Source organism: Panthera onca, chromosome E1 (genome assembly GCF_046562875.1).
Source record: "Panthera onca isolate mPanOnc1 chromosome E1, mPanOnc1 haplotype 2, whole genome shotgun sequence".
NCBI lineage: Eukaryota > Metazoa > Chordata > Mammalia > Carnivora > Felidae > Panthera > Panthera onca.
Genome location: NC_138352.1, coordinates 23,037,354 through 23,064,539, shown reverse-complemented (window position 1 = coordinate 23,064,539; position 27,186 = coordinate 23,037,354). Strand labels below are relative to the sequence as shown.

The window sequence follows — 27,186 nt, the reverse complement described above, 5'->3', positions numbered from 1 at the left end:
CACTTAACAGACTAAGCCACTCAGGAGCCCCAACCCACATAGATCTTTTAGAAATGTAACAGCTGGAAATGGAGGTCTTCTGGACCAGCTCTAATTTATCTTTGACAACCAGACTGTATATTCTCTGAGATACAGGTTTGAGTCTTTAAAAAAAGTAGCTAAGTACGTGACTTGGGCATTCAGGGGGCTGCCTGGGCCAGACCAAGGGAAAGGTGAGGACGCTTTAGGAGAAGGGGCTCATCTACTGGAGCTGAAAACCAGAGTCCTTCCACTGTTTGAAAAAAACCAGGAAAGCCAGCAGGGGTTCAGTTTCACTCAAGCAGAAGCCAGGCCTCTGGATAATAGGCAGCTTCCATGGGAGCTAAGGAATGTTCCTCCTGTCAAGGGAAGGAAAGGCTTACATGGCCAGAGAGAGAATTAACAAGCCACAAGCAGGCTCCTAGGGGTCTCAAACTGAGGGATTTTTTTTTTAAGTTTATTTATTTTGAGAGAGATAAAGAGAACAAGCAGGGGAGGGGCAGAGAGAGAAAGAGAGAGAATCTCAAGCAGGCTCCATGCTGTCAGCACAGAGCCCGATGTGGGGCTCGAATCCATGAACCGTGAGATTGTGACCTGAGCCGAAACCAAGAGTCAGGCACGTAAATCACTGAGCCACCCAAGTGCCTCTCAAACTGAGGGATCTTTAATTAATAATGACCCACTCATCAGCTCAAGGAGGCCGTGCTAAACTCTAGGATGTAATTTCTGTTCTCATAAATCCTCACTCCCATGTAACACCATATCTACTTTTTTGTTTCAGTATTCTGTCCTGAGAGGCTGTGGCTGTTAATAATTGTGAATGGTGATTTATAATAGGAAATCTATATTGGTTTCCGTCCCCCTTTCTGGCACAGAGCTCGGAAAACCCTTGGAACTTTCTAAGTGATGAGAGTCACAAAAGTGGTGTTTGTTATGTTAATAAGGTGGCTTTTGGACCTCACCAAAGGATGGGGGCTGGTGGCCTGGGGAACTAACCAAGTGACGGGTGGAACTTTCAGTGTCAGCCCCTGGCCCCCAGGAAGGGGAGAGGGGCTGGAGATTGAGTTCAATCACCAATGACCAATGATCTAATCACATCGTGACCGTATAATGAAGCCTCCATTGAAAACCCAAAGGGAAGGTGTTTGGAGAACTTCCAGGTTGATGACCTTGTGGAGATTTGGGGAGAGTGAGGTACTTGGGGAGCATGGCTACCATGGCTCATCCTCCACATCTCCCCCATCTGACTGTTCCTGAGCTATAACCCTTTTATAATAAACTGCTAATCTAGTAAGTGAATGGGTTTCCTGAGTTCTGTGTTGAATTGTCAGATGCCCAGCTGGAGTCCTGAGCATTGCTTGTTAGGATTGGGAATCCTTTCCCCAACACATGTTGGAAGTGGGTATTCAGACCCAGATTAGTGGCTTTCTAGGAAGAGGAAACAGGGAATTGGGTACATATTCCCCAGATGTGGCCACAAGGAGGCCCAAGCCTCCTCCTGTAGAAGTCAAATCAGAAAGCCAAAGCAATCTTGAAAAAGAAGAAGAAAACTGAAGGTATCACAATCCCAGATTTCAAGTTATATTACAAAACTGTAGTGATCAAAACAGTATGGTACTGGTACAAAAATAGACACACATATAGATCAATGGAACAGAATAGAAAGCCCAGAAATAAACCCACACTTACATGGTTCATTAATCTTCAACAAAGCAGGAAAGAATATCCAAAGGGAAGAAGAAAGTCTCTTCAACAAATGGTTCTGAGAAAACTGAAGAGCTACATGCAAAAGAACGAAACCGGACCACTACCTTACACCACACACAAAAGCAAACTCAAAATGGATTAAGGACCAAAATGTGAGACCTGAAACCATAAAAGTCCTAGAAGAGAGCACAGGTAGTAATTTCTCTGACATTAGCCATAGCAACATTTTTCTAGATATGTCTCCTGAGGGAAGGGAAATAAAAGCAAAAATAAACAAATGGGACTACATCAAACTAAAAAGCTTCTTCACAGTGAAAGAAACACTCAACAAAACCAAAAGACAACCTACTGAATGGGAGAAGATATTTGCAAATGACATATCTGACAAAAGATTAGTATCCAAAACATATAAAGAACTTATATACAACTCCATGCCAAACCAATGATCCAATTAAAAAATGGCAGAAGACATGAACAGACATTTACCCAAAAAAGAGATCCAGATGGCCAAAGATACAAGAAAGTTGCTCACCATCACTACTCATCAGGAAAATGCAAATCAAAACTACAATGAGATATCACCTTACAACTGTCAGAATGGCTAAAATCAACAACACAAGAAACAACGAAACAGGTGTTGGCGAGGATGCGGGGGAGGGAAAAGGAACCTTCATGCACTGTTGGTGGGAATGCAAACTGGTGCAGCCCACTGTGCAAAATAGTATGGAGCTTCCTCAAAAACTTAAAAATAGAACTACGTTATGATCTCGTAATCACACTACTAGGTATTTACCCAGAGAATATGAAAACACCAATTCAGAAAGATATATGCCCCATGTTTACTGCAGCATTACTTACAACAGGCAAATTATGGAAGCAGCCCAACTGTCTACTGATAGATGAATGGATAAAGAAGAGGAGGCATATATGTACAATGGAATATTACTCAGCCATAAAAATGAATGAAATCTTGCCATTTGTAACAACACAGATGGATCTGGAGGGTATAATACTAAGTGAAATAAGTCAGAGAAAGACAAATACTGTATGATTTCACTCATATGTGGAATTAAGAAACAAAGCTAATGAACAAAGGGGGAAAAAAAGAGACAAACCAAAAAACAGACTCTTAACTATAGAACAAACTGATGGTTCCCAGAGGGGAGGTGGCTGGGGGGGGGGGTGGTGGTGGATAAAACAGGTGATGGGGATTAAGAGCACACTTGTCATGATGATCACTGAATAATGGATGGGAAGTGTTGAATCACTACATTGTACACCTGAAACTAACACCGTATATTAAATATACTGGAACTAAAATGAAAAATAGGGGAGCCTGGGCGGCTCAGTCACTTAAGCATCTGACTTTGGCTTAGGTCACGATCTTGCGGTTTGTGAGTTCAAGCCTCGCATTGGGCTCTCTGTGGACAGTGCGGAGCCTGCTTCAGATCCTCTGTCTTTGTCTCTGTCTCTCCCCTGCTTGTATTCTCTCTCTCTCAAAAATTCATTTCAAAAAATTATTTAAAAAATAAAAAATAAAAAATTTTTTAATTAAAAAAAAAATCCCTTTCCTGTGTTGAGAGAAGTTCTAGATTGGTCTTCACTAAAACCTGGAGGAAGACAATGACAAAGCATTCCTCTCAGAGCTTGGCACATAGAAAGCCAGCCGCAGGGAGAGCTGGAAAACGTAAGCACATCTGGAAGAGCACGTGGAGAGAGGGCGCGACACACAGATGTCAGGAGAAGAGCCCACAGTGAACTTCTACCTGGAGTCACCAGTTCGTCGTGGGGAGATGATTTGATCACAAGAAGTGACAGGCAGAAGAGGGGGCTGGGTCATCATCACCACCGGATGGGCTACTCAAAGTGCCATCACCCCCCATAGAAACTCTCATGCACATCGAAAGATTACTGCTAAGAGGCTGATGCCTGGGTCAATTCCCCATTGCTGGTGCTGGATTTTCCTCAATTTGGACAACCTCCTTCTGTAGCCATTCCTTGCCTTCATCTTCATGGACTCCCCCCCTCTGCCTGGGAGCCTCCTAGCCCTCTTTTCCTTTTATACATCCTTTCCTTCTCCCAACTACTCTCTAGTGGGCACTTTTGATTCCTTGAACCCTGTCCTACTTTTACATCAGTTACACCCTTGTATTATAATACATAATCATTCATTATGTTTATTGTCTGTGTCTGCCCACTAGAATATAAGCTCTGTTGAAGCACAAATGTTCTGTTCACTGATATGTCCCGAGCCCTTAGAATAGTGTCTGATACCGAAGATTCTCCGTAAGTATTAAGTGAATAAACAAATGAATGAAAGGGCAATCTTATCTAGACCATTAGTTTAAATTTACATCTACACTCAAGTCTCCCAAATCTGTAGTTCTAGACCAATATTCTCCTGAATTCTAGTTCGATGGAACCCATTGCTTACTTAGTCGCTTGTCCCTCCATTTTCTGTGGGCCCCTCAAATCCAACAGTTGAAACGAGAATTCACATCTTCCCCTAAATCTGCTCTTCTGCTCACGGTCCCCATCTTGACAAATGGCGGCCATTTACCCAGTTGCCCAGGAGAGAAACAAACCTTGGTGTTATCTCTGCTTTCCCTTTGTCTCGATTGCTGTATTCCACTGACCATCTAATCATGCAAAATCAATTGTCTTTCAGAGTCTCTCTTTTCCACACCCCCCATCATGACTCTTACTCATGCCTTCATCAACTTTCCTCAGACAAGCCAAACAGTCACCTAATAGAAGACAGCACTCTGGCTCCATTTCACGTCTCTCAAGTCCGCTTTATACTGCAGCCAGAGGGATCTTTCTAGAGGCAGGATCTCCACCTTGTTCCCACACAGACATAGCTCTGGCTTCCACCATGAATGCTTCCAATGGCTCGCCACTACTTTATTATTATTGGCATCATCATTATTTTAAATTATGTTCTCCCTTGCTGGGGAACTAGAAAAGTGTTTATGTTGGTGTCCTTAAGTGACAAGAGAAGTTTGAGTCTCTCTCCTGCTCTCAAGACACAATATAAAGGGCCCTTATGACGTCACCACCCTTATTACTGATCTCTGCCCCTCTCCCTTCAGGGCTCGCTAAGCAGTCATACCTCCAGGATGTCCTGGTTAGGTACAGGCATACACGTTCCCACTGTGACTTTTACCCAGCCCTTCAGAGGAACTTTCATGTGGAAAGTTGGCTCTCTTCTTCTCTTTTCTTGAAGCGCAGAGTCCTTGAGGTCCGAAATTAGACGAATTCCCTCATGTGCTATCAATGCCTTGCTAATTCTTTACATAATTTACAAACTGAGTCCAACTTGAGAAAAGACCCCGAGAGAGCTATTATTGTTGCTGGGGTTTCAGAGAGGAGCAAATGAGGTATTTAGGATTAAGTCGGTGTGTGGCTGTGTGGCCGAAGTCACAGAGTCCAGCTCTAAAAACCAGGGTGGTGGACCCCTCAGTTCCTGCTTCACACCCTTCTATTATTATTATTATTATTATTATTATTATTAGCCCTCATGTTGACTGCTTTCTATCCTCTTCCACTGACCGTGCTCCTGCTCATACCCTCTGACTCCTCACCTGAATAGGGGCACACTGTGTAACCTTCCCTCTGCCTCCACCTGTCTCCACTGCACTTGAAACTGATGAACATCCTGGATCCTCAACCCTCCTTGTGGAGATTCTCCTGCTCAGTGACCTTGACGAGACGCGAAACTAAATGAATCCAAGACCAGAAACCAACAACATTTGTGAACAAATTCATGAACTGCTTCACGAAGGGAGAAAACACACAAATGACCACACTGCATTGAAAAATGGCACCTAACCCCTGGTTGAGAGCAGCCTGGACTTTACAGGACTTTAGGCTAATAACTTTGCAATTCAGAGGGACGATGGGAATTTTTTGCATAAGGTAAACTGCACACATTACTGTAAGGAGAAAATCTGAATACCCAAAAAGCTATGTACAAAAACAGAATGAAAGCTGTTAAAGGCCTACTCCTAAGGAAAGTATTGAGCCCCCGTGACTTTAATAGGCAATGTTTTCAAAGAGCTGATCACTGTAGTCATAAACGCTTTCCAAACATGGGAAAATATGGAAAGATAATTATAACTTATTTTGTGAAGCACGTGTAAGTCTTGATATTTAAACCTGACAAGGGTAAAATAAAAACAAAGACGAATACTATTTGTGAACTCTGTAGCAGAAAAGACCAGCTAGTCATCAAAATTTATGTTCTCCCTTCCATAGAAGAGAGACATTGCTGGTAAATCACTGTTCCGCCAGAAAATACCTTCCCGAGCCATCGGCGCTACTTTCACAGGGAAATGGGAACAGACGTGATACGCTGGTGTCCAGGTGGAGGCTTGTAACACAGGCGGGTGGGCCTTTTCATTCGTGCCTTCCACTTGCTGGCTCGGTACAGAGGATGAGGAGGCTATGGCCTGTGAACCTGCTTTTGTAAATAAAGTTTTATTGGAACACAGCCATGCCCCCTTGCTGACTTCTCGCTTATGGCTCTTTTCACACTGCAGTCGCTGAGAGCTGAGCGGTTGTGACAGTTTAAATAGCTTAGCTCATTTACTGTCGGCCCTTGAAGAAAAAGTTTGCAGCCCTGCTCTAGGGGTGGGTGAAGCCGCCAGAGGGAAGGAGCCTGTGTGCTTGAAAGGTCTGCCGTTAAGGGAAAGCCTCCCTCGACCGTTTATGAACAAGACATAAAACTTCTAGTGTTAGGCTGCTGAAATTTTGTGGTTTAGCAGCTACTGTTATCCTAACGAAGAGATGCGAATCTCAAATAAAATACCAGAAAGTTCTAGAAAAAAATCGTATGTGGGATTTTTTCCCCCCAGAAATGCAAGATAATTAGAAAAGACAGCAATGCCACATTCCCCACGTAATCATCTTTTTGTGCACGTTGAAAACATTAAACATTTTTTTAATATTTATTTATTTTTGAGAGAGAGAGGGAGAGAGAAAAAGAGAGAGGGAGGGGCAGAGAGAGAGAGGGAGACACAGAATCCGAAGCAGGCACCAGGCTCTGAGCCGTCAGCATAGAGCCCGACACGGGGCTTGAACTCACAAACTGCGAGATCATGACCTGAGCCGAAGTCGGATGCTTAACCCACTGAGCCACCCAGGCACCCTGAAAGCATTTTAAGAATTAAGCATCCATTTTATACAGAAATACTTCCTTGGAATACCTATCTATACCAAAGGCTAATGGCATATAAAGAGATACATGAGTGAAGAAATCCCTATTTATGATAGAAACAGAAAAAATATTATCATCAACATAACAAAAACATAATGTATAAAATAAAACCGTATAATACTGCTTGAAGCACTGGCAATGTACCAATAATAATTTTATACTATGTCATATATTAATAGTTGTTAAATTGTATAGTGAAATACTGTCTATTGTATATGAAATAACATAAATTGTGTGCCTTATATAATTCACATATATAATTTTATATATGACATACATTTACATATAACATATTATATGTACAGTAAAATATATATTATTAGGTTTACATAATACCGTATATCATACTTTAAAATTTATATAAAACTCAATTTACAAATATATAATTTGTAAATAAAGCATGAAATTTGGATATGACATATGTTATGAATATACTGTATACAATGTTCTACATGATGCTAGTTATACAATACATTAATAAAAGCTTGATGTTACTTTTCAAGTATCAGCCAAGGATCAGTGCACCAAGGCAGGAAAAAAATGCAGCAGGAGACAAATTTTCATTAGTTTTAGGAGCAACTATTGGAAATATGGAGAAACCCTTCAAAGTTATGAACGTGCAAAATTAACAGATTTCCTCTAGGATGCCAATAATTGATGTGACTTCACTTAAAAAAAAAAAAAAAAAAAAACCTTACCAAGGGAAATGATAGAGGAGTTGAAGAAATGGGAAGAGAAACTGTATTTCTGTCTCAGAAGAATTGATATATTTTTAAAAAAATTTTTTTAACGTTTTATTTATTTTTGAGACAGAGAGAGACAGAGCATGAACGGGGGAGGGGCAGAGAGAGAGGGAGACACAGAATCGGAAACAGGCTCCAGGCTCTGAGCCATCAGCCCAGAGCCCGACGTGGGACTGGAACTCACGGACCGTGAGATCGTGACCTGAGCTGAAGTCGGACGCTTAACCGACTGAGCCACCCAGGGGCCCCAGAATTGATATATTTTAAACGTAAAAATGCACCATCATGGGTGGCTGGTGGCTCAGTCAGTTGAGTGTCTGACTCTTGAGTTTGGCTCTGGTCACCATCTCATGGTTGTGAGATCAAGCCCCATCGTGGAGCCTGCTTAAGATTCTCTCTCCCCTCCCCCCGCTCTCCTCTCTTGTGCTTTCTCTCTCTCTCCCTCAAAAAAAAAAAAAACAAAACAAGGAACCATCAACTAATGTATAAATTTGCTACAGAGGTGCCTGGGTGGCTCAACTGGTTAAGCGTCTGACCCTGGCTCAGGTCATGATCTCATGGTTTGTGGATTTGAGCCCCGCATCAGGCTCTGTGCTGACAGCTCACAGCCTGGAACCCGCTTCAGATTCTGTGTCTCCCACTCTCTCTGCCCCTACCCCACTCGCTCTTTCCCTCTCAAAAAAATAAACATTAAAAAAAATTTAAAAACATAAATTCACTGCAACCCCAAACAAAAATCTAACAAGACTGAAACTGGCATAGGCTAAACTGATTTTAAATTTCACCCAGCATATACTTGTGAGAATAAGCCAAGAAACATTAGAAATATCAGACCAGTGCAAAGAAACTTGTGAGATAGATACTAAAATACATCGTAAAATACATCAGTAAAACTGTGGAAAAACAGAACTAGCAGTGTCTTTTAAACTACACACTTAAATAATTTTGTGTGCCGTAAGGACTGAAATATAAAAATGAAATATATAAATGCTAGAAGACAACAGAGGTGAATCACTCTAGATTCCTGAGCTAAGAAATGTTTCCAATAATTGATAAATTCAGAAACCACAAAAATTACTAGATCTAACTATATAGAAAATAAAAACAGCTTCTAGGCAAAATATACAAAAGGCAAAGGACAAACTGGTAAAAGATAATTGTGAAAGACTGAGGGTTAGCATTATTAATTTTTTCTATATAAATAGCTTTAACAAAGCAGAAGGGGAGAAAATGCCCAGTAGAACAAAGAGCAATAGCCACGAATTGCCACTGCCACGAAATCACATGGAAAAACAGAATCTCACCATAAACCCAAAACTGCAAATTGAGATCTTTCCCCTTATCACATAAAATCGATGATAGATTTAAATGTATGGAATAGAAAATGTTAAGAAATGAGGAGATGCCCCATGGAGATCTTTTTCCTGTCCTAGATCTTATCAGAGTAGAGACAGACATAGCACCCAGTTGGGTGGTCTTGGCTAGTCCAAGTTCAAAGGCATGGGACATTCAGTGTGGAAGGAGAGAGTAAAGAGAGAACGTCACAATGGAACAGTAGGTGGGCGCTGATGGGTCACCATGTCATCTCTCCCAGAGCAGAGATTTTCATATTTACAGGTGCCAAACCCAAAAATCACATGGCTTTTGAATGGTTGGGTGACAGCAAGATTTTAGAATGGGGGATAATACATCCGATGACAGGTTTAACATTGAACTTAAGTGCTTGATAAAATATCTTCACAAACACCTTTTGACAGTGGGTTGAAACGTTTAAATGTGTGTTGCTTATTAAACATCAATAATCCTTAGAGCTCCTGGTGGTCATCACTGGAAGAAAAATCAAGTTCACCTATGGGAATGCTGAGTTCCCCTTTCCCTCCTCTACCACCGTTTTCCCAGTGCACTTGGGCTGTTTGCATCTACTTGGTCTCAATGATTTTATAGAGCTTATGAAAGAATTAATGTTTGTGTTCCCTCTGTAAGTATTTGTACTTCTTCATCCCTGGGGCCCCCATGAGGATTGTTACAAAGAATTTTCACACATGTCTATAATCTGAACTTCACTCCTGAGAGCCTCTGAGTTGGGCTAGGCTGGTGTCATTATCAGCATCTCAAGAGGCAAAGGGACCTGGGGAAGCCCCAACACACAACAAACAGGGCTTAGAGTTCAGGTCTTTTGATTCCAGTCCAGTGTCCTTTCTGCTCTACCAGTCTTCTTCCCTCTAGAAGAGGAGGGCTATAGGGGGCTGTGACTCCTAAGTGATAGAACCTTGCAGGGGAGAGGTTGGGAGAGTTCCATCAATTCAGGTTCTCCACCTGCTTGACTAGGACAACACTGATTGCTGTCAACCTGACCTTTGTAGGGTGAGTGGGTGGCAATCTCGTCCTCACTCCTAGGACCTCTGGTTTTGGAGACCACTCTGGGACAGCAACCCTTGGCATGACTCTTGTCTAGTGAGAGGCCCCGCCCCCAGGGCCTCAGGCAGGTCAGAGCCTTGGCTGCCCTCAGATCTCAGAGCACACAAGAGAAGCATGCCATGGGTTCTAAGTACCTTTTATGGCCTCTTTCACAGCAGAGTCCACGGGCAGTATGTTCTTCTCCACCAACTCCAGTGGCCCTGGCCGGAGAGCAATCTTTTCGTTGAGATCATCTGCAAGTCGGGCTCTCTTCAGCTTCATCTGAGCAGTTGGGATGGACCTCTCTGTAGTGGAGGCTAAGGGGTTGAAGCACAAAGAATCTGCTCTAGAATGTGACATTGTTTCTGGTTTGGGGGTTTTGCTTTTGTAAGTGAAACTCTGAGCCACATTAGGCTCTAATAATTTTCCATGCAATCATCATCACTTCACATGGATTAGCAGCAAAGACTAGATTCCTCCAAATAAAAGCAAATAGAGAGGCACAGAAGAGTTAGAGAAATGCATTTGGCGACAATTCTTTAAAAAAAAATGTGCGATTTGGTGATTCTGTGAACAGGCAATCCATGGGATCTACATTGCTTGCTGACCCTAAGCTGCAGCACTTGAATGCACATCCTGTCTATATATTGCCTGGCACAGGATAAGCCAGAAGCAAATATTACCTAGTAATGTAATTACTTGCAGTAGTAGGACTTCTTAAGGGGTTTAGATTTGGTGATGTTGTGATACTACCTGATTCAAATGTCAAAGTCAATTGTCAAAGGAAAAAAAAAGTCCCTTTGAAACAGTTACTTAATTAAACGGGGATCTTTAACACTGAATTTATCCAACAGGCAGTTTCTCATCATCTGAGGGTGACAAAGGTCACTAAGAAGACCTAAATCACCCCTATATTCCTCTTTTGGTTAGTCCCCAACTTATTTCTGTGTAAGAACTTGGAGGAGAATTTAGTCAACCGGTCATTGCTGTAAGGTAGAACTGTTAAGAGGCCATAAAAATTTATACCTTTCCTCTCAACTCTGCAGTTTTGAAAGGGCAGATATTTACAGACCAGTCTTCCAGCCCTATTGTTCTGTTATTATCAACCTACTAACCCAGGCCTAGTAGGTGGCTGGTGGCCGATCTAGAAATCTCCATCCAGGAGCAGTCTAGGGATGCTGTATGGCTGTAACAGGTCAGATCTTGTCTAGAAGCCACATCTTCAACGCACCTGATGCAAGGTAGAGACTACATCAGTACTCCAAACCAAAGAACAGGTGCACTCGAGCCTCAGTCCTCTCCAAAACATCCCCTAATCCTTCCTTAGGTCATGGCAAGGACTTCTCACTGGATACCCTGCCTCAGGGATCTTTCTGATTGGTCCTACACATCAATGCAGGATTAATCTTCAGAAAACACTCCTCTCTCGCATCCCCCTGAGTGATGTTCTTCTGTCTGTCAGTCTGGCTGTTATGTGAGTGGAGATTCTCCATTCCCAAACGACTGTTCCAGCGACCCCGGTCCTCCCCCTTCTGTTCTGCATGTCTTAGTGGGTTCACCTTTGTACCTCTGCTTAGTTTCCTCGCCCTGGAGTGCTTCCTACCTTCTCCCTACCAGCAGCCGCCTACTCTTCGGGTCTCAGCACAAAGCCTCTCTACTTCCTCTGTTCTTACCTGCCTCTTTTGCTGTGACTGCTTCTAGCACTCATGGCCATGGCCCTTGACCTACTACTGCTTCTAGAACTAGACCATGAGCCTTGGGAAGGAGGGATCATTTTGTACCCCAGCAGATCCTTGGTGCTCTAGGCCGTTAATCCTCAATTTCTGAGAGGATCACATGGGAACCATTAAGGACATGCAACTGAACTGGGGGCCAGGACAGCTCACAGTTTCATTTAATTGAAGCCTGTGATGAGTTTGGGCATCTGGGTGGCTTAGTCGGTTAGGTGTCTGACTCTTCATCTTAGCTCAGATCTTGATTTTGGGGTCGTGAGTTCAGGCCTCGTGTTGGAGCCTACTCTAAAAAATAAAGAGGGGTGCCTGGGTGGCTCAGCTGGTTAAACTTCTAACTTTGGTTCAGGTCATGATCTTGCGGTTCGTGGGTTTGAGCCCCACATCAGGCTTTGTGCTGACAGCTCAGAGCCTGGAGCCTGCTTCAGATTCTGTGTCTCCCTCTTTCTCTGCCCCTCCCCTGCTCATACTCTACCTGTCTCTCTCTCAAAAATAAATGAAACATTAAAAAATTTAAAAAAAGACAAGACCATGATGATGTAGCAAGTAACATTTCTCATGCTTTTTTTATTATAGTATTATTATGTACTCGTCCTCCCTAAGTATGGAGAATGCTAAAAAAAAAAAAAAAAGGTATATAAAAGACAGTGGAAGCACTGAGAAACTCTGTTTTTAATAGGTGGATGTCTTTCTTAACTATTTATACTTATTATTAGGGCTATGTTTTTGTTTTACACCCATAGTGGGGCTCGAACTCACAACCCTGAGATCAAGAGTCAAACGCTCCCCTGACTGAGCCAGCCAGGTGCCCCAGGGCTGTTTTTGTTTTTGTTGTTGTTGTTGTTGTTTTAATCACAGCTTCGAACTGTAAATACCATTTACATACGTTTTTTCATCCCTGAACCTGACCATAAATACAGTTTTGTTTCTGGTCTCTTTCACTCAACATCATCTTGGAAGACCTTTCTCATTAAATCATTTTTCTTTGAAAGCCTCGTTTGCAGTGGCTGCAAGGTATTCAATCACGCGGATGATGCAGAATTAATTCAGCCAATCCCCTAGAGTTGGACATTTCCATTTTCGATGTTCCAACATCTAAAGTAATCCCTGAATAAGCATCACTGTATATATCCAGTCTAGTGGATAGGCACGTCTAGTTAACATGCTAGAGATTTGTTACTGGCTAAAGAGCGGGCATGCTTTAGAGGAATCTGGTACATGGCGGGGAGAGACAGGCTCAGAGATGGCACAGTGGAGATTGGAGCCCAGCCTATACCTTCCTGATCAGACTGTCTAAGTGGCCCTAAAACAACTCAAATGACCACTCTGGAAGATCAGGGGACGCTTTCTAAGAGGGCTTCACAAACATATAAAGAAAAGGACTCTGGCACAATGGCCCACCATTCGATGGCATCCGGGTTAATGCTTGGGTGCAGCCTCACCTTGAAGTACGTGCATATTAACCACGTCCGCGCAGTCAGGCCTGTTTCTGACCTTGTGCTTCAGCGTGTCTTCAGTCTGCAAGCACAAACAAAGAACAAGTTCCACTGTGGACCTCAGACAGCCGAACTGCCTAGTTTTAGGCTTGAAAAGAACCCCGATTTCTCTCGAAAGGGGAAGGCATTCCTCAGAACCTGCAAATCTCCCCGGTCTCCTCCATTTTGATGCGGGAAGATTTACAAAAGCCTCCCTGGTCATTTCAGGATGGAAAAATTCAGTGAAGAGGTAAGAAGCCTGGGTCCACCCTCAAAGGCCGGGCAGGTATGTGTTAATAAAATAATAATAAAGCTCAGATGATACTAAGCTGCCTGTGTTATAGTCCATTCTATTCCAGGGACTCTTAAAACAGCCACAAAACTGACTATGGTTAGAGACGAAATGTAGCCTGAGTCCATCCAGTGTAACATGACAACGTATGCCCTCTCTCTTAGGACCCATGGAAATGTAAAGGCTGCTATTCAGAAGCACGGTGAGTTAGAAGGATGCCCAGAGATAATTTACTGAGTCCCACAGTCTTCTCGATGGTGGAGTTGTCTGTGGGGACAGTGTGGACTCTGGCAGGGCACACCCAGACCTCAGGCCCTGATTTCCAGTTCTGGGTTTTTATGCCACTCTATTGGATCTCCTATTTGCCCCCTGAGAGGGATCTAGCGATCACTCCAGTTCTGATCAAAGACAGCTGTTTTCCAGGGAACAGAGACCACAGCCTCTCCTGCACAACTTTAAAGAGGTACAGAGCTCTGCTCCTTTCTCCACCCACAAAGTAGCTGTGAGGCTAGGATAGGTGGACAAAGAAATCCCAGGACAAAGGCACGCCCCCCGCCCCTCCACCTCCCTGCGTTTCCTTCTCATACAGGGCTGATGCAGGCTAAATAGTATTAATTGTATTACTGATAAGGTCAGTTTGCAGAGATCTGCTATGAAGGTGCAACATATGTGCCAATTATGCCCCCTCCCGAATGTTAAAAAGAAAACCAAAAGAAACAAATAACAACAAAAAACCAGAAAGAAAGAGAAATAAACTCAATGCCTTTTGCCTTGAAGTCGCTGTAGGTCATCTCTGTACGCACAGCCTCTATCTTATCACTGAATTGGATTTTTAAAAATCCGATTGTTGGAAAGGACTATAAAAGGCTTTTGGAAACCTGACGTCTACAGCATCCTTGCAACATCAGAAAGACTGGAGACGTGTTTTTGTTTTTGGGTTTTTTTGGAGACTTTTTTTAAGGTAACAAATAGTTTCATAGTTTCAAAGCTAAATGTGGTTGATCACATTTCCAGTCTTGGGTACACAGGAGTAAGGTCCCCTACGGTGTGTGTGTGTGTGTATGTGGGGCAGGGCACGTATTAAGTTTACTGTGGAAATTCTACCTGCTTGAGCCAAAGCTCAGCACTCAGAGATCTATACCCTGGAGTCTAAGTTCAGAAAGAAGGGCAGCTTGCCAAAAAATTACCTTGTCACTATCCAAATGTTTTCTTTGCTCATGGAATTCAGTTGGGCTTTTCAGTGCTGCAACAGAAAGACAGAGACGTGAGCAGAGGCGGGCTGAGGACACCAAGCAGCAAGATGGTATCTGCCGGTGTGCTTGCGGAGCTGTGCACAGTATGGGCGTGAGCACCTTTATTAGGCCATAAGCGATCGGAGAGGAGAGAACCAGAGGATACCAGCTTCCTGGAAGTCACAGGATACAGAGGCAGGTGGAACCGAGGCCGAAGACAGGAGGAGCAGCAAAGGCAGGATGTGCAATAGAAAGAGAGGTGGGGGAGACAGAGCATTCGAGATCCTGAGGAAACACGGGGGCCTGTGGAAGACTAGGCAGAGAAGAGATGCTCCAGAGTGAGGGAGAGGGGTGGATGGGGTGACTAACGCCCTCTTTGATTTTGCTCTGCCCTTGAGTGCAAACGTCTGGGTAGAGGCTGCGGACCATGGCAGGTGCGTCCCAACCCATAGGAAGGGACACGTACTGTGGATAAGGTCAGTGACTGGTTGGACAGGAACATGCAACTGAGGGTGCTGAGTGAGAAGCACAGAATCAGACTTTGAGGGCTGGAAGGGACCCTGGAGATAATGAAATAAACTCTCACCCTGAACAAATGGGGCAATAGAAGTCCACGGAAATCGGATGACTTACCCAGGGTCACACAGTTAGGGCTAAGAGCCTAGGTCCTCTGACGACCTCACTTCTTTCAAGGCGTATCAACAAAATACGCCAAAGTAACAAAATATGCCAAAATATTAACACCCAGGAGACACAGGCACCGGTCAGGCAAAGCACATGGCAGCCTGGGCCCAATGCTGCCTCCATTCCTCCCTCTTGCTCCTGCTCACGATTTGAAAGCAGCTCTCCACCGTGATGGGGACTCTGTTTTGACTTAGCAAAGAAGTAGAACATCATTCAGCAAAATTCCGCATTTTTAAGGAGCTTTCCCGATCCCCAGAAACAATTGATAAGGAGCCGCACGCAACCACTGTTTGTAACAAGCGAGGAGCTTGTTCAGTGGTTACAGAACCACACTGAGTACTTTTCTGAACTGTTAAGTCTGGGCAAGCCAATGAATCGCATGATCCGGAGTTCTAATACTGCTCCCGCAGATGTCCACTCTTAAGTGGCAGGCAATGAAATCTTCTTCCAAGCTTTGGCCAGCTTAAAAAATTGGGCTTCTGGCCGGATTGGCACTTGGGGCTGTGTGTGTGTGTGTGTGTAATGCCTTGTTTGGTCTTTAAGGTCATGCTAAATCTGAGCAACATGTTCAGGAGGGCTCTCTGGACATCAAACAAATGGCACTGCAGTCCTGGCAACTGGTCAACCCCGTTATCGTCTATGGAGGGCACTGCTTGGGAAGCCACTAAGGCACGCTCCCTCTCAGTCTCCCTGCCTCACCTGGACATTAACAATGTTGACCAAAGGAGCATGCTGAATCGCCCCAGCTGGCTAAGAATACTGGACAAGAGCACCCTCCTCACTTTGAGCAGAGATTAAGATGCTTCCCTTCTTATAGGAAAAGTAACAGAACGCGTTGCTTAAATATCACATTTCCCAATGATCTAACACCAATTTCTCTTTGCTGCTTTCACTCTTAAAATGGGCTTCTTTGCAAACTCTGCCATTTCACATGTCTCTCCCCCCCCCCATTTGTCCCCACTCAGTAACTCTGGGAAATCATCTGGAGAAACGTGCTGTTCAACCACATCGCTCGTGCATTGCCTCTGATTCAGGTCTATTTGCCATCCTTTGAAAGGAGGCTCGTCTTTTCCTACATTTGATCATAGTTGCAATTTATCTTGATGGAGTTCTGAAAACAACTCCTGTTTCCCCAGGTAACCAGATCTTGCAAGTCTGCTTGAAGTCCGGGGGGCCCTGGTGAATCTGTACGATCTCAATGGATAGGTCTTCACCTCCGCCCTACAGTCTGGCAGTCATCTAGGCATTACATATCGATGTTGGCCTAGTCACTTGCCTAATCCAGAAAGGAAATGATCTTTGTGTGGCTGTACTAAGTGGTTAAAAAGAATGAACACATCCTTCTCCTTAAGCAGCAGCCCTTATGGGAACAGTATGAATCTATCCTGAGATACCACTTACATTCCAAACTCGATTGGTTTTAATTGGGCTTAGGAATTAGGAGGAATTTATCTGGTTCTCTTGCTCCCAAGGCTCTTCAATTCCTATTAGCATAGCTTATTGAATGTTCTAAGAAACACTGCATTTCCTGTATCTTAGCTTTGGAGTGAGAGCTGTAATTCATCACTTCTTGGTGTTAACAACTCCCCCCGTGAAATGATCTGCACAGTCCGGGTCTCTGATGCCAGGAACACAAAGGTCTTCTGGAACCTTCTATCACAGGGTGGGAGATGCTATGTCCACTTGGCAAGGGCTTGGGAAGAAAGCCAAAGAGGTCCCTACACTGCATTTTACCACACGCTCTTCCCCTCAGGGCTTCAGAGATGTTATGTGGGGTACTGGCTTGAGGTCACACCATGGAAAACTGTCCTGTCACGGTCCTGTGATTGACATTTGCTTTTTTCTGTGACTCGAGAGAATGTGCATTTTAGCCATTTCCCCTGAGGGCCAGAGAAAACCATATCACAACCCCCCCAAGTCGACTCTTTGGAAAATAAATAAAGGACCTCTTGCTGCCAGCCCTGGGAATATCAAATGGCAAAATTTTGTTTTACAGGGACATTGACATTTAAGATTGAAAAGGAATTTGGATTTCTAAATTAAAAAAAAAACTAATAAGTCAATGTGATTTCAAATTAGAATACGGTTGTAAATTCAGTCAGCCGCATAGCTAACTTGTTCTCCCTGGAGGAAGATTAATCACTTCTCACAAGGGAATTCATGTTTTCGCCTTGGAGTTTGGTTACGGGCTATTCCTATTTCGGTCCTGTGGCTCCAGCTAATTTGGGTCAGCTGTGTGTATAAACATTTGCTTACTAAAGCTCAGAAAAAAAGGTCCTAAGAAAGGCCAGGCCCCCTGCTGTCCCCGGCTCTGGACTCTACAGGAGCCCAGGAACAGGAGAATGCAGGTCTTGGGGCCCCTGGGGAATCAGCTAAGGGAAGGGGCTGACTCTCCAGTACAAGGTTGGGGGGGCCTGATGTTGACAGCAGCTCATGGGGTCGCCCCCTCCCAGGCTTGCAGGACAGAACCCAGCTCCTCAGTGTTCCAGAGGAGGACGAAAATGCAGCCTCAAAGGGCTGGTGCCCTGGGACACCAGACGGAACAGTGGTTCTCAGCGTGTGGCCCCTGGATGGGCTGAAGAAATGCCAACCCTCAGGCCCCACCCAGACCCACAAAATCAGAACCTTAGGGGTGGACCCCAGGGATTCGTGTTTTAATGAGCCCTCCTTGCCAATGGTGATGTGCAAGTTTGAGAACCTTGGCTCTGGAGCTTGTAAGGCCAGTGTCTCCTGATCTAGGGTCTTTGGGAACACGGGAGTCCAACCAGGGAGTGACGAATTTCTAGGACCGATTTTCAGGATTTCAAGTAGCTGAAGAAGAGGGGTATGGGTGCCCAGAGAAAGGCCAGTTGGGGCTGATGGAGGTGTCACTTTTCAATGTTGCTACCTAGGATCCTAACGGCATGCTTTTGAGATGGCTGTTCTCACCAAAGACCAGCCGTTCAGTTTAAATGCCATCAATTCATCAAAAACAGACGGAGTCATAATTTACAAATTTAGGGTCCTTTGGGCGTGAGGGGGGCGGAGACAAAACAATTTGAAACACAGGATCCATGGCAGTGTGGAGTATAACCCAAGTCCTTTTGGGTGACCGAAAATTTGGGAACTACCCTTCCGGGCTCCATCCTTGCTTAGTCTCCTCAAACACGCCTGGGAGTCTTCCTGCTCTGTCTCCCACCTGTAAAATGGGCTTAGAAATGCTTCTGTTTGCCTCACTTTTAAAGACAAAGCGCACCGTGAATGGCTGTCTTCCTGAGATACGCGCTCTGCGTAAGTGATCACGCTTTGGAAATGACATTCCCTCTTTAGGTTGGCAATGCGCTGCCCATTTGGTATCAAAGGACAGTCTCAGGAGTCTGAAAATGCAGCTTCGTTACATTTAAGACCTGGCCACACGTTTGAGGCAGTTGAATGCAACATGCGTGAATACTTTGGGGATTTCTCAGAAGACGACTGTGAAGACAAATTCAAAGGACGCCTGTCACCACCGGCTTACTGGTTTCCGAGGAACAAGGAACCAGAAAATGGGAGGGAAAAGAAAACATTTAGGGTTGTTGACCACCGCCCCCCCCCCCCCACCACCCTGTATGGGCTTGCCAGGAAAATCCACAGGGCCTTTTCCTGACTCTGAATTTGACATGTTAGAAAGGAGAGAAGAGGCAGACAGATTAAAACCCTCGTGCCGTGTTCTGCTGAAACAGCCAACAGTGTGTGCTAGGGTGACGTAGGGAGAAGCCAAGTCAGAAGGATGCACTGAGAAGAGGAAGACACACTTTGCCCAGGCAACTTCTCAGAACTACCAAGAAGCTGCATGTGGTGTGGGTACAGGAGTTGCCCCAGTCATTCTCGCTGCTATTCAGGAAAGGCGCCACAGAACTCAGGGATTTACCAGGGCTTTGCGGTAAGTATGAGGCTGCTGTGGCTGGAATTTAGTCTGCAAAACAAATAAAGGCAGCACCGTTCATAGACAGCTCATCGTATCTTTAAATCCATTTACAAGGATCAGGTCATGGACCCAAGCTGCCCAGACATTTCATCCTGGCCGGCGGTGGCTTTCTCGGACTTTCCGTGGAGATGCCGCAGCCACTCGGGGCCACCCGTGTGTGCGGTTCTCTTCAGCTCTGTATTCCGGGAGAATGGGCTCCTTGTTCCCTCCTCTCCCGCCTGGGTTCTTACAGATTAGCCCCACTTTACTAGCAGAGGGAGAGGGAAGGAGAAAGTAGTTCTTTCCTTCCGTCCTCGAAGATATTCAGTCCCATGCAGTGGTGCATGGTCGTCTGATATCGCTACTCTAAACAACCAAGCAGGGGTGATCTGGGGCCCCTTCCAGACAGTAAGCATCTGAAACAGAACTTGCGTCTGACTCCTCTGTGTTCCACAGGGCCCTCCTCACAGCAGATGGTCAAAATGCTACTGAGCTGCCGTGATCATTCATCACACCTACTCCACGGAGCTCATCACCCTTCTGCACTGAGGCTTCCCAAGTGGTTGGAATAAGGTGGTGTTAAGACTCCACCCAGGAGAGTGATGCCCCAGGAAAAGAATGGTGATGGAGAAAATCTGCAGGAGAAATGGTGAACAGATCCAAGCCCCACAGGTCCACAGGGGAGGAGGTTGGCTCTGTCGTAAAGCTGTGAGAAAACAGAGAAGGTAGATGTCTTTTGCAGGCTTGACCCCCAAAAGGGTGGGGCATCGAGGTGCTCCCTTTGAATCCTGGTTGGTGGTGCGGCACCTGGGTGGCTCAGTCAGTTGGGCGTCTGACTTTGGCTTAGGTCATGATCTCGTGGTTCGTGGGGTGGAGCCCCCCCCCCCCCCCCCGGTCAGGCTCTGTGCTGATTAACTCAGAGCCTGGAGCCTGCTTCAGATTCTGTGTCTCCCTCTCTCTCTCTGACCCTCCCCTGCTAGTGCTGTCTCTGTCTGTCTGTCTCTCTCTCAAAATTAAAGAAACATTAAAAGAAAAAAAAATTGAATCCTGGTTGGTGGTGGCAAAGGAGACAACTTGAAATCTCCATTTGGAAAGGTGGGATTTTGGACAGGGTATTTCACAGAGATTTTACGACTATTTTGAAAACATGAATTCTACAATGGCATTTTAAATGTGAAAGCAATCTTAGAATCTGGCCTGCGCCCTGCTCCCTGGTCTGAGAACCTCTTCCCACTGCTGAAAGTTGTCCTAGCAGTTCCGTGCCGGACTCGGAATTCTGCCCTTGTTGACTAAATTCAAGGAACAATGGGTTTCCGTTCATTCAAAGCATCTGAAGGGGAAAATCCCCAGACCCATAATGGACAAAAGGAATAAGTAAATGCTTAAGAGAAGTGATTCAGGGGGGTTATATAAAGAGAATGTGTCCCTGGGTGCTGTAGACTGTTTCTCAGCAACAAAACCTGCAGGATACGTGCCCAAGAAGAAGGAAGGAGTTAAATTCAATTCATTTGGACCAGTTTCACTAGTCAACGGAAAGTTACACGCGGCTCAGTTCATCGGAGTCAGTAGGGGGAGAAACCTTAGAATTTCATCAGCAACGTCATGTGCAGCTGAAGCGAGATCTGCCACGGGGCGAATGTGGTGAAATTTGTCCTTCACTCTTGGTCACGGTGAGGCGTAGGTGATGATGTAAAACCTGACGCCATTTTGTGAGAACCATTGGGTTTCCCTTGGTATGTTCACACACACGTATTTTTAATTTTCCCACATCCCGACTGAATCTTTTGGCCACAAAATGCTTGATGAGAGGAGCGTAAGTAGGTGCTTTTAAAGTTCAAGCAATTCCTTTTGAATATTTGAAGAAAGAGCTCTACGCAGGGACCAGGATGTATAGGTTCTGCCCTCAGTTCTGTCACCATAGGAGTGGCATTGAGATTTAATCTAATATAAAACTTAAGACAAGGATAGCAGGTGTTTCTGTCGACCAGTTAAGAACAGTGATGCTATATAGTAATGATGTAGGGACAGTGAATAATTTGCTTGGCCATCAGCCTTCAATGTAGGTGATTTATGACAAGTTTTAAAACTTGGTGGGGGGGGGAGGAGGATTGCAGTTATTTCAAATGTTATGGATACAGTGAGATTATATCAAATAATTATGTAAAAAACTCTACCTTAAATTCTACTTCTGTGAGTTTCCTACCACCAATCCCCCTAGAATCTTGAGTCTGTTCAAGGGACTGTCTTGCTCATCGTTGTCCCTACAGGGCCCAGCACACTACCCTGCACAAAGTCTGGTTCATAACAACATTTGTTGAATTTGATTGAATCGATAGGACCCTGAGACCGTCGCCTCTTCTTTGCTTCCTGCGATCAGTTGCCTTTACACACGAACCGTTAGGTGCCAGAGAAAACACACGCTGCTCTGTGCTACATTTCGGTGGCATGTTTCATCTCTGACTGGATTGACAAAGCTAACCATCTCCGTCCCCAACCTCTCAGCAAGTGAAAGATATGTCTTGGGTCTAACTTCCTGAGAAGAGCTTAGTCGAGGTCTGTCCGGGTTGGGTGGGGCTGGCCGTGTGCACCTGTTTCGGGTTTGACATTTTTTCCACGGCAGAATCTATACCCTTAGGAAGCCTAGTTGAGGGGAGGCGGCTGACGACCATGGAAACCAGATGACATTTAATTAACCTTTATCATTTTGCTGAATGAGAAACAAAAAAAAATCATTTTGTTCTCATAGGATTTTCTCCCAGTAATTATCTTAATGGTTCAATGGACTAAGGATGCAAAATTTCCGTCGGGCGGTATTTCCTTAATATGCACATGATTTGGTTCTGGAAATCCTAGAGAACAAAATATCATATCGCCATCGAACCCTACTCCACAAAGGGACACTAAATTTACAAAACATACATAGAGGTATTATTTTAAATTGCATCATAGGGTTCATTTCTACCTTTCCTAGGTGTTTTTTTTTTCTTATGGATTTCCAAAGATTTAATCCCATAAACGTCAAAAAAAAAAAAAAAAAGATGGGGTACCTGGGTGGCTCAGTCGGTTAAGCGTCCGACTTCGGCTCAGGTCATGATCTCAGAGTTTGTGAGTTTGAGCCCTGTGTCAGGCTCTGTGCTGACAGCTCAGAGACTGGAGTCTGCTTCAGATTCTGTCTCTCCCTATCTCTCTCTCTCTCTCTCTCTCTCTGCCCATTCCCTGCTCACACATACTCTCTCTCAAAAATAAATAAGCATTTAAAAAATTAAAAAAAAAATAAAGAAAGGGGGAAATGAATTTATTCTTATCCAAATGCCAGTTGCAAGGCTCAGGCTCAGAGTATTTAAGCACATGACTCAAGCTTTAGATAAATAAGGTGTGAGCAGCTTAAGCAGACTGAAATGTACTGGGTCTCTCTACCCCATGTGCCTTTCCAGAATCAAAGAAAAGCAACACCGGCGAGGGAATAGATTATTCTCATACTACCCAACTAGACGTGTTCCTCGTATATCTGAGGGCATGAGTACAGATCGAGGCCCGCTGAGAGAGGATCCTGGCGGACCTACGCTCGTCCACAACCCACTCTTAGTGAGTAACTCTTCCAGATGAAGCATAACCACGTCACATCCTACACATTTGTAACAGGATTCCCCAAAACACTGGTCTGATCAGCTTTGAAAATGTAGTGATCTGCCCGGAAGTCTGCAGACTTTTGCGCTTTCCCGAGTTTTTAGTGCTTCTCCTCTTTAGTGGGCTCAGATGAAAAAGGCCAGTCAGATGTGGCCCCTCTGGGTTCTCAACTCGGTTGTACACCTTGTGTGAGCGGGCTTTAAATTGCAGGGTGAGCTGTTTCTTTTGTGCTCATTAGCAAACCTCTAAAAAAAAAAAAAAAAAGGTGTTCTCCTGGAAGGTCACCTGTGGTTTACTGTCGGGAGGGCTGAGCCATTAACAAAGAGCTATTTTTGAATTACAAAGGAAAAGGCTTGAAAAATTCTCAGTTCTCATCTGGCTCAGAGGCACAGACTATACTTAAACTTTCAGACCTTGGGTCATAGGGCTCTGTATGACGACCGCAGGACATTTTATCCAGGCCAAACTGGCTGCTTGTGAGACGCTGAACTCTGAAGTCGTAGTCATGACGAGTCTGGATTTCTGCGGGAGTCATTATGGGTTTTGATTTTTAACTTTTGTTGGGGAAGAAAGTTACAAAGCATGACCTAAAGGGGCTTGAACCGGGACTTCATTCATTCAGGGAGGTCTTCTGTCTCTTTATAGATAATCAAGAGTTGGCTTTAATTGCTTACTTGGTGGGAAAATTTAAATCTATCTACTAAAAAAGATAATGACAATCCTCCTTCTTTGACCCAATTTATGTCCAGTAATTCAATATTATACTATTTATGCTAGAGTGTCATTACTTCTCAGCCTTCCTTGATGGTATTCAATTAATTGTGGACTCAGGTACCCCAAATAGGACTGAGGTGAGAAGAGGGATAAGTGATGGATGCCTCTGGAAAGAGTGGTGATTTACATCCTATTCTAAAAGGAAGAGAAGGGTGAAGGGGGCCCACAGGGAATTGTACTTACTCTAAGAACAAACCCATCAACTGGAATTTTAGGTACAACCTATAGCATTAAAGGGAAGCCCTTGTAGGTGAGTAGTGCCTGGGGCAAAGCATCCAAGGTCTGGAGTTTCTGCAGACATAGCGTCTATGAGGATCTGGGGAGACCCATGTGTTGGCTTAGGTTCAAGGACCTCTGAGGTGCTTTCCAGCTCCCAAATTGTACGCCCCCATAGTAACAGGTCAGCGAACAAGAGATAGGGCTACTCACGTGGTGTTATGCCTTGGTTAGCAAGTTGTTCCTGGGTCCTTCTCTGTTGAAGTCGTAACTGCAAAACTTAGAAAACAAAGTGTTCGTTTGTAAGTTGGGCCGCGTGTGATTATAGTCATTTATATTCACATCATAATTTTTGCCCAGCTCTTCTCATTTCATTTTTAGACCAGTCTCGAACGTTTGTGTCAACTACATTTGTGTTTCTGTGGCAGACGTGGAGAAAGAAAAAACTGAGAGATGCCAAGCGGGTTGCAGGGATTTGCAGGAAGTCTGTGACAAGCTAGGGCTGGAACACCCGTGCCCTCTTTGAAGTGAATGTTGTTCTCACAGCCCTAGGCTCACTCGCTCCTCCTTATTAGCCACTTGGGGGGATAAACACCACCCAGTTCTGCTGGGAATTTGCCTGTGCTTTCCAAAGGGAGCCAGCATGAAGAAAGCGTAGGCCTTGGGGTCTCATATGGGTTCAAATCTCATCTCTAGTGCCTTCAAAAGGCACGTAATCCTGGGCAAGCTGCTTACCCTTTCTGATACTCACTTTCCTCATCTGTAAATGGGAACGATGTGTTCCTGAAGGTGTTGCTATAAAGTCCGATAAGCAATAAACGCAAGTTGCTTAGCCGAGTGCTTGGCACAAAATAGTTCATCAATAAACAGTGGTATTATGTGCATCTGGGATCCATTTGGAATTTCAAAGATAGGCTATTAGAGTCATGCTTTGCTTAGAAGAAATAAAACACTGTAAACTGTCCAAACTTTGTATTATAAACATTTATGTTGCTATCCATAGCGCAAATAGATTATATATATCATACACAATATACATGTAAATAGTAAAAAAAAAAAAAAAAGACTATATGTAAAATTGTGAGTGTAGCATTTGTGATTTTCTCCTCCGCCCTCCCCCCTCTCCCCCTGAAAAATTCTACCTTTGGACACTTGGCCTCTCCCTCATGGAGAGTCCATTTTCTCAGGGAGACTCTAAGTTTACCATCTTGGCTCCTGGGTTTGAGTGGCTCAGAACAAGGATAGAAAGAGCAACAGTTTGTAAAAAAGAGGGACTGGTCTAATCAACATGTAATGAAAAGAGAGAAGGAGAGAACTGTTTTAAGGAAGAGAAAATGAGAATGGAGACAAGATCAAAAACAGGAAGGCTATGTGGACTGACTTTCAAGTTTATTTAGTATCTCAGAGTGAGGCTTCAGAGAAAATGTAGTCACAAGATCTCCTGAACGTCAGCATAATGGGGAAAGATGATTTTTTAAAGTGCTGTCATGGTTTTGAATTGGATCATCAACCTTCTTCGAGAGAGATCGATGCTGTTGAATTACTTTTAATTACTTTCAGTTGCTAGACTGTGTTTCATTGAATAGCCTCATCTGACTCGGAGTTAGGACTGGACAATAAAGAAGACAAAATTATGTTACATTGCAGGTAAATGAAAACGATACGAGACTTTGTTATTTAAGCCCTCCTTCGGAACAACCCTCCCACCAATAAAAACTGTAAGCTCTGAACAAAATATGAGAAATAACCACCTGGGGATTCTGAATAGGAAACAAAATCATGTAGGGTATAGAGGGAAGTTGAAACTTGGGAGAGGTGACTTCCATGGGGGTGAGCTTCCTACTTGGGGGACAACTGAGAGTGACCTGGAGTCATGAAGTAGCAGGTCAAAAGCAACTAAAACTCTCACAGAAAACCTACTCATCTTTCTGGCCCGAGGACTCAGGGAAAGGAAAGCAGACAACCATGGCTGACCACCATAGATTGAGGAAGACACCATTGAGGGAGAGAGCTGGAAAAGGGAGGGATCCCCTGACTATGTGTATGGACCCTCACAAGTTTCAATCTGGTCCTTTAATGAAGTTTCCATGGGGCAGACTCAAAGCAGCACGGCAAAGGTTTAAAATCAAAGTGAAACTTGAACCTCTGTGCACACAGGCAAAAAAGGACTTAACGCTCGAATATTCAGGGTTAATTTTGTGCTCAAACCAAACAGAAAGAAATCACCAGTCTCCAGAGGATTGTGAAAGAACTCAAGGGTTTATGTAATACAAGACAGAACGTCCAGAATACAATCCAAAATTACTTTACACACAAGGAACCAGGAAAATGTGACTCATTTTAAATAGAAAAGACCATTAGCTGATGCTAGCCTTGAGACGACCCACATGTTGGAATTATCCTACAAGTACTTTAAAGTAGTTATTTTCAACTATGTTCAATGAAGTAAAAGAAAACATGCTTGAAATGAATGGAATGACAGGATATCTCAGCAGCAAAATAGCCACATAAAAAGAAACCAAATAAAAATTAAAACGTAATGGTAGGATATCTATACTCTAAATAATAATAATAGTAAATGCTAATAAATATAAATATACTCTAATAATAATAAATCCATGGATGAGCTTATTAATAAAAGAATAAATATCAGAGGAATGAATCAGTAAACTTGAAAATAGACCAAACTTACGAAGAGAGAGAAAAATGATGGGAAAAAAACGGACATACAGATAGCCCCACGGATCTGTGCAACAATATCAAAAAATCTAACATCAGTTAATTAGAGTCCCAGAAAGAGTGCAGAGAAATAACTAATAGCCCAAACATCCCAAATTTCATGAAAGACATAAATTCACAGATTCCAAAAAAGTCAACAAACCCCACACCAGCCATATTCACAGAAAACCACACTTAGACACATCACAATCCAATGGCTGAAAACCTAAGAAAGAGGAAATCTTAAAAGTATCTAGGGAAAACCAACACATTATATAAAGGGAAACACCGATTCTCATCAGAAACTATGGAGGCCAGAAGATAAAACAAAAACAAAATGCAAAACAGAAAACAAATGTCAACTCCAAAGAGAAAATGTCCTCTAGAAATGAAGGTAAAATAAAGATGTGTTCAGGTAAAGGAAAAGGTC

The 27,186-nt window shown here is 43.9% G+C and overlaps 1 protein-coding gene across 5 annotated transcripts in view; it reads right to left on the bottom strand.

Annotated features, from left to right (window-relative positions):
- The window catches only part of MYOCD (myocardin), a 118,438-nt gene that overhangs the window by 41,584 nt on the left and 49,668 nt on the right, over positions 1-27,186 (bottom strand). For 2 of the 5 annotated variants that reach the window (XM_060647240.3, XM_060647241.3), the window contains exons 2-5: positions 24,252-24,317; positions 14,768-14,823; positions 13,256-13,331; positions 10,239-10,400 (exon numbers count right to left, since the gene is read on the bottom strand). In XM_060647240.3, the coding sequence (XP_060503223.1) occupies positions 10,239-10,400; positions 13,256-13,331; positions 14,768-14,823; positions 24,252-24,317 (360 nt within the window). Of the gene's footprint in view, positions 1-4,472; positions 5,147-10,238; positions 10,401-13,255; positions 13,332-14,767; positions 14,824-19,385; positions 19,431-24,251; positions 24,320-27,186 lie in introns of those variants that run through there. The other 3 variants (XM_060647243.3, XM_060647244.3, XM_060647245.3) reach the window with 3 other exon arrangements.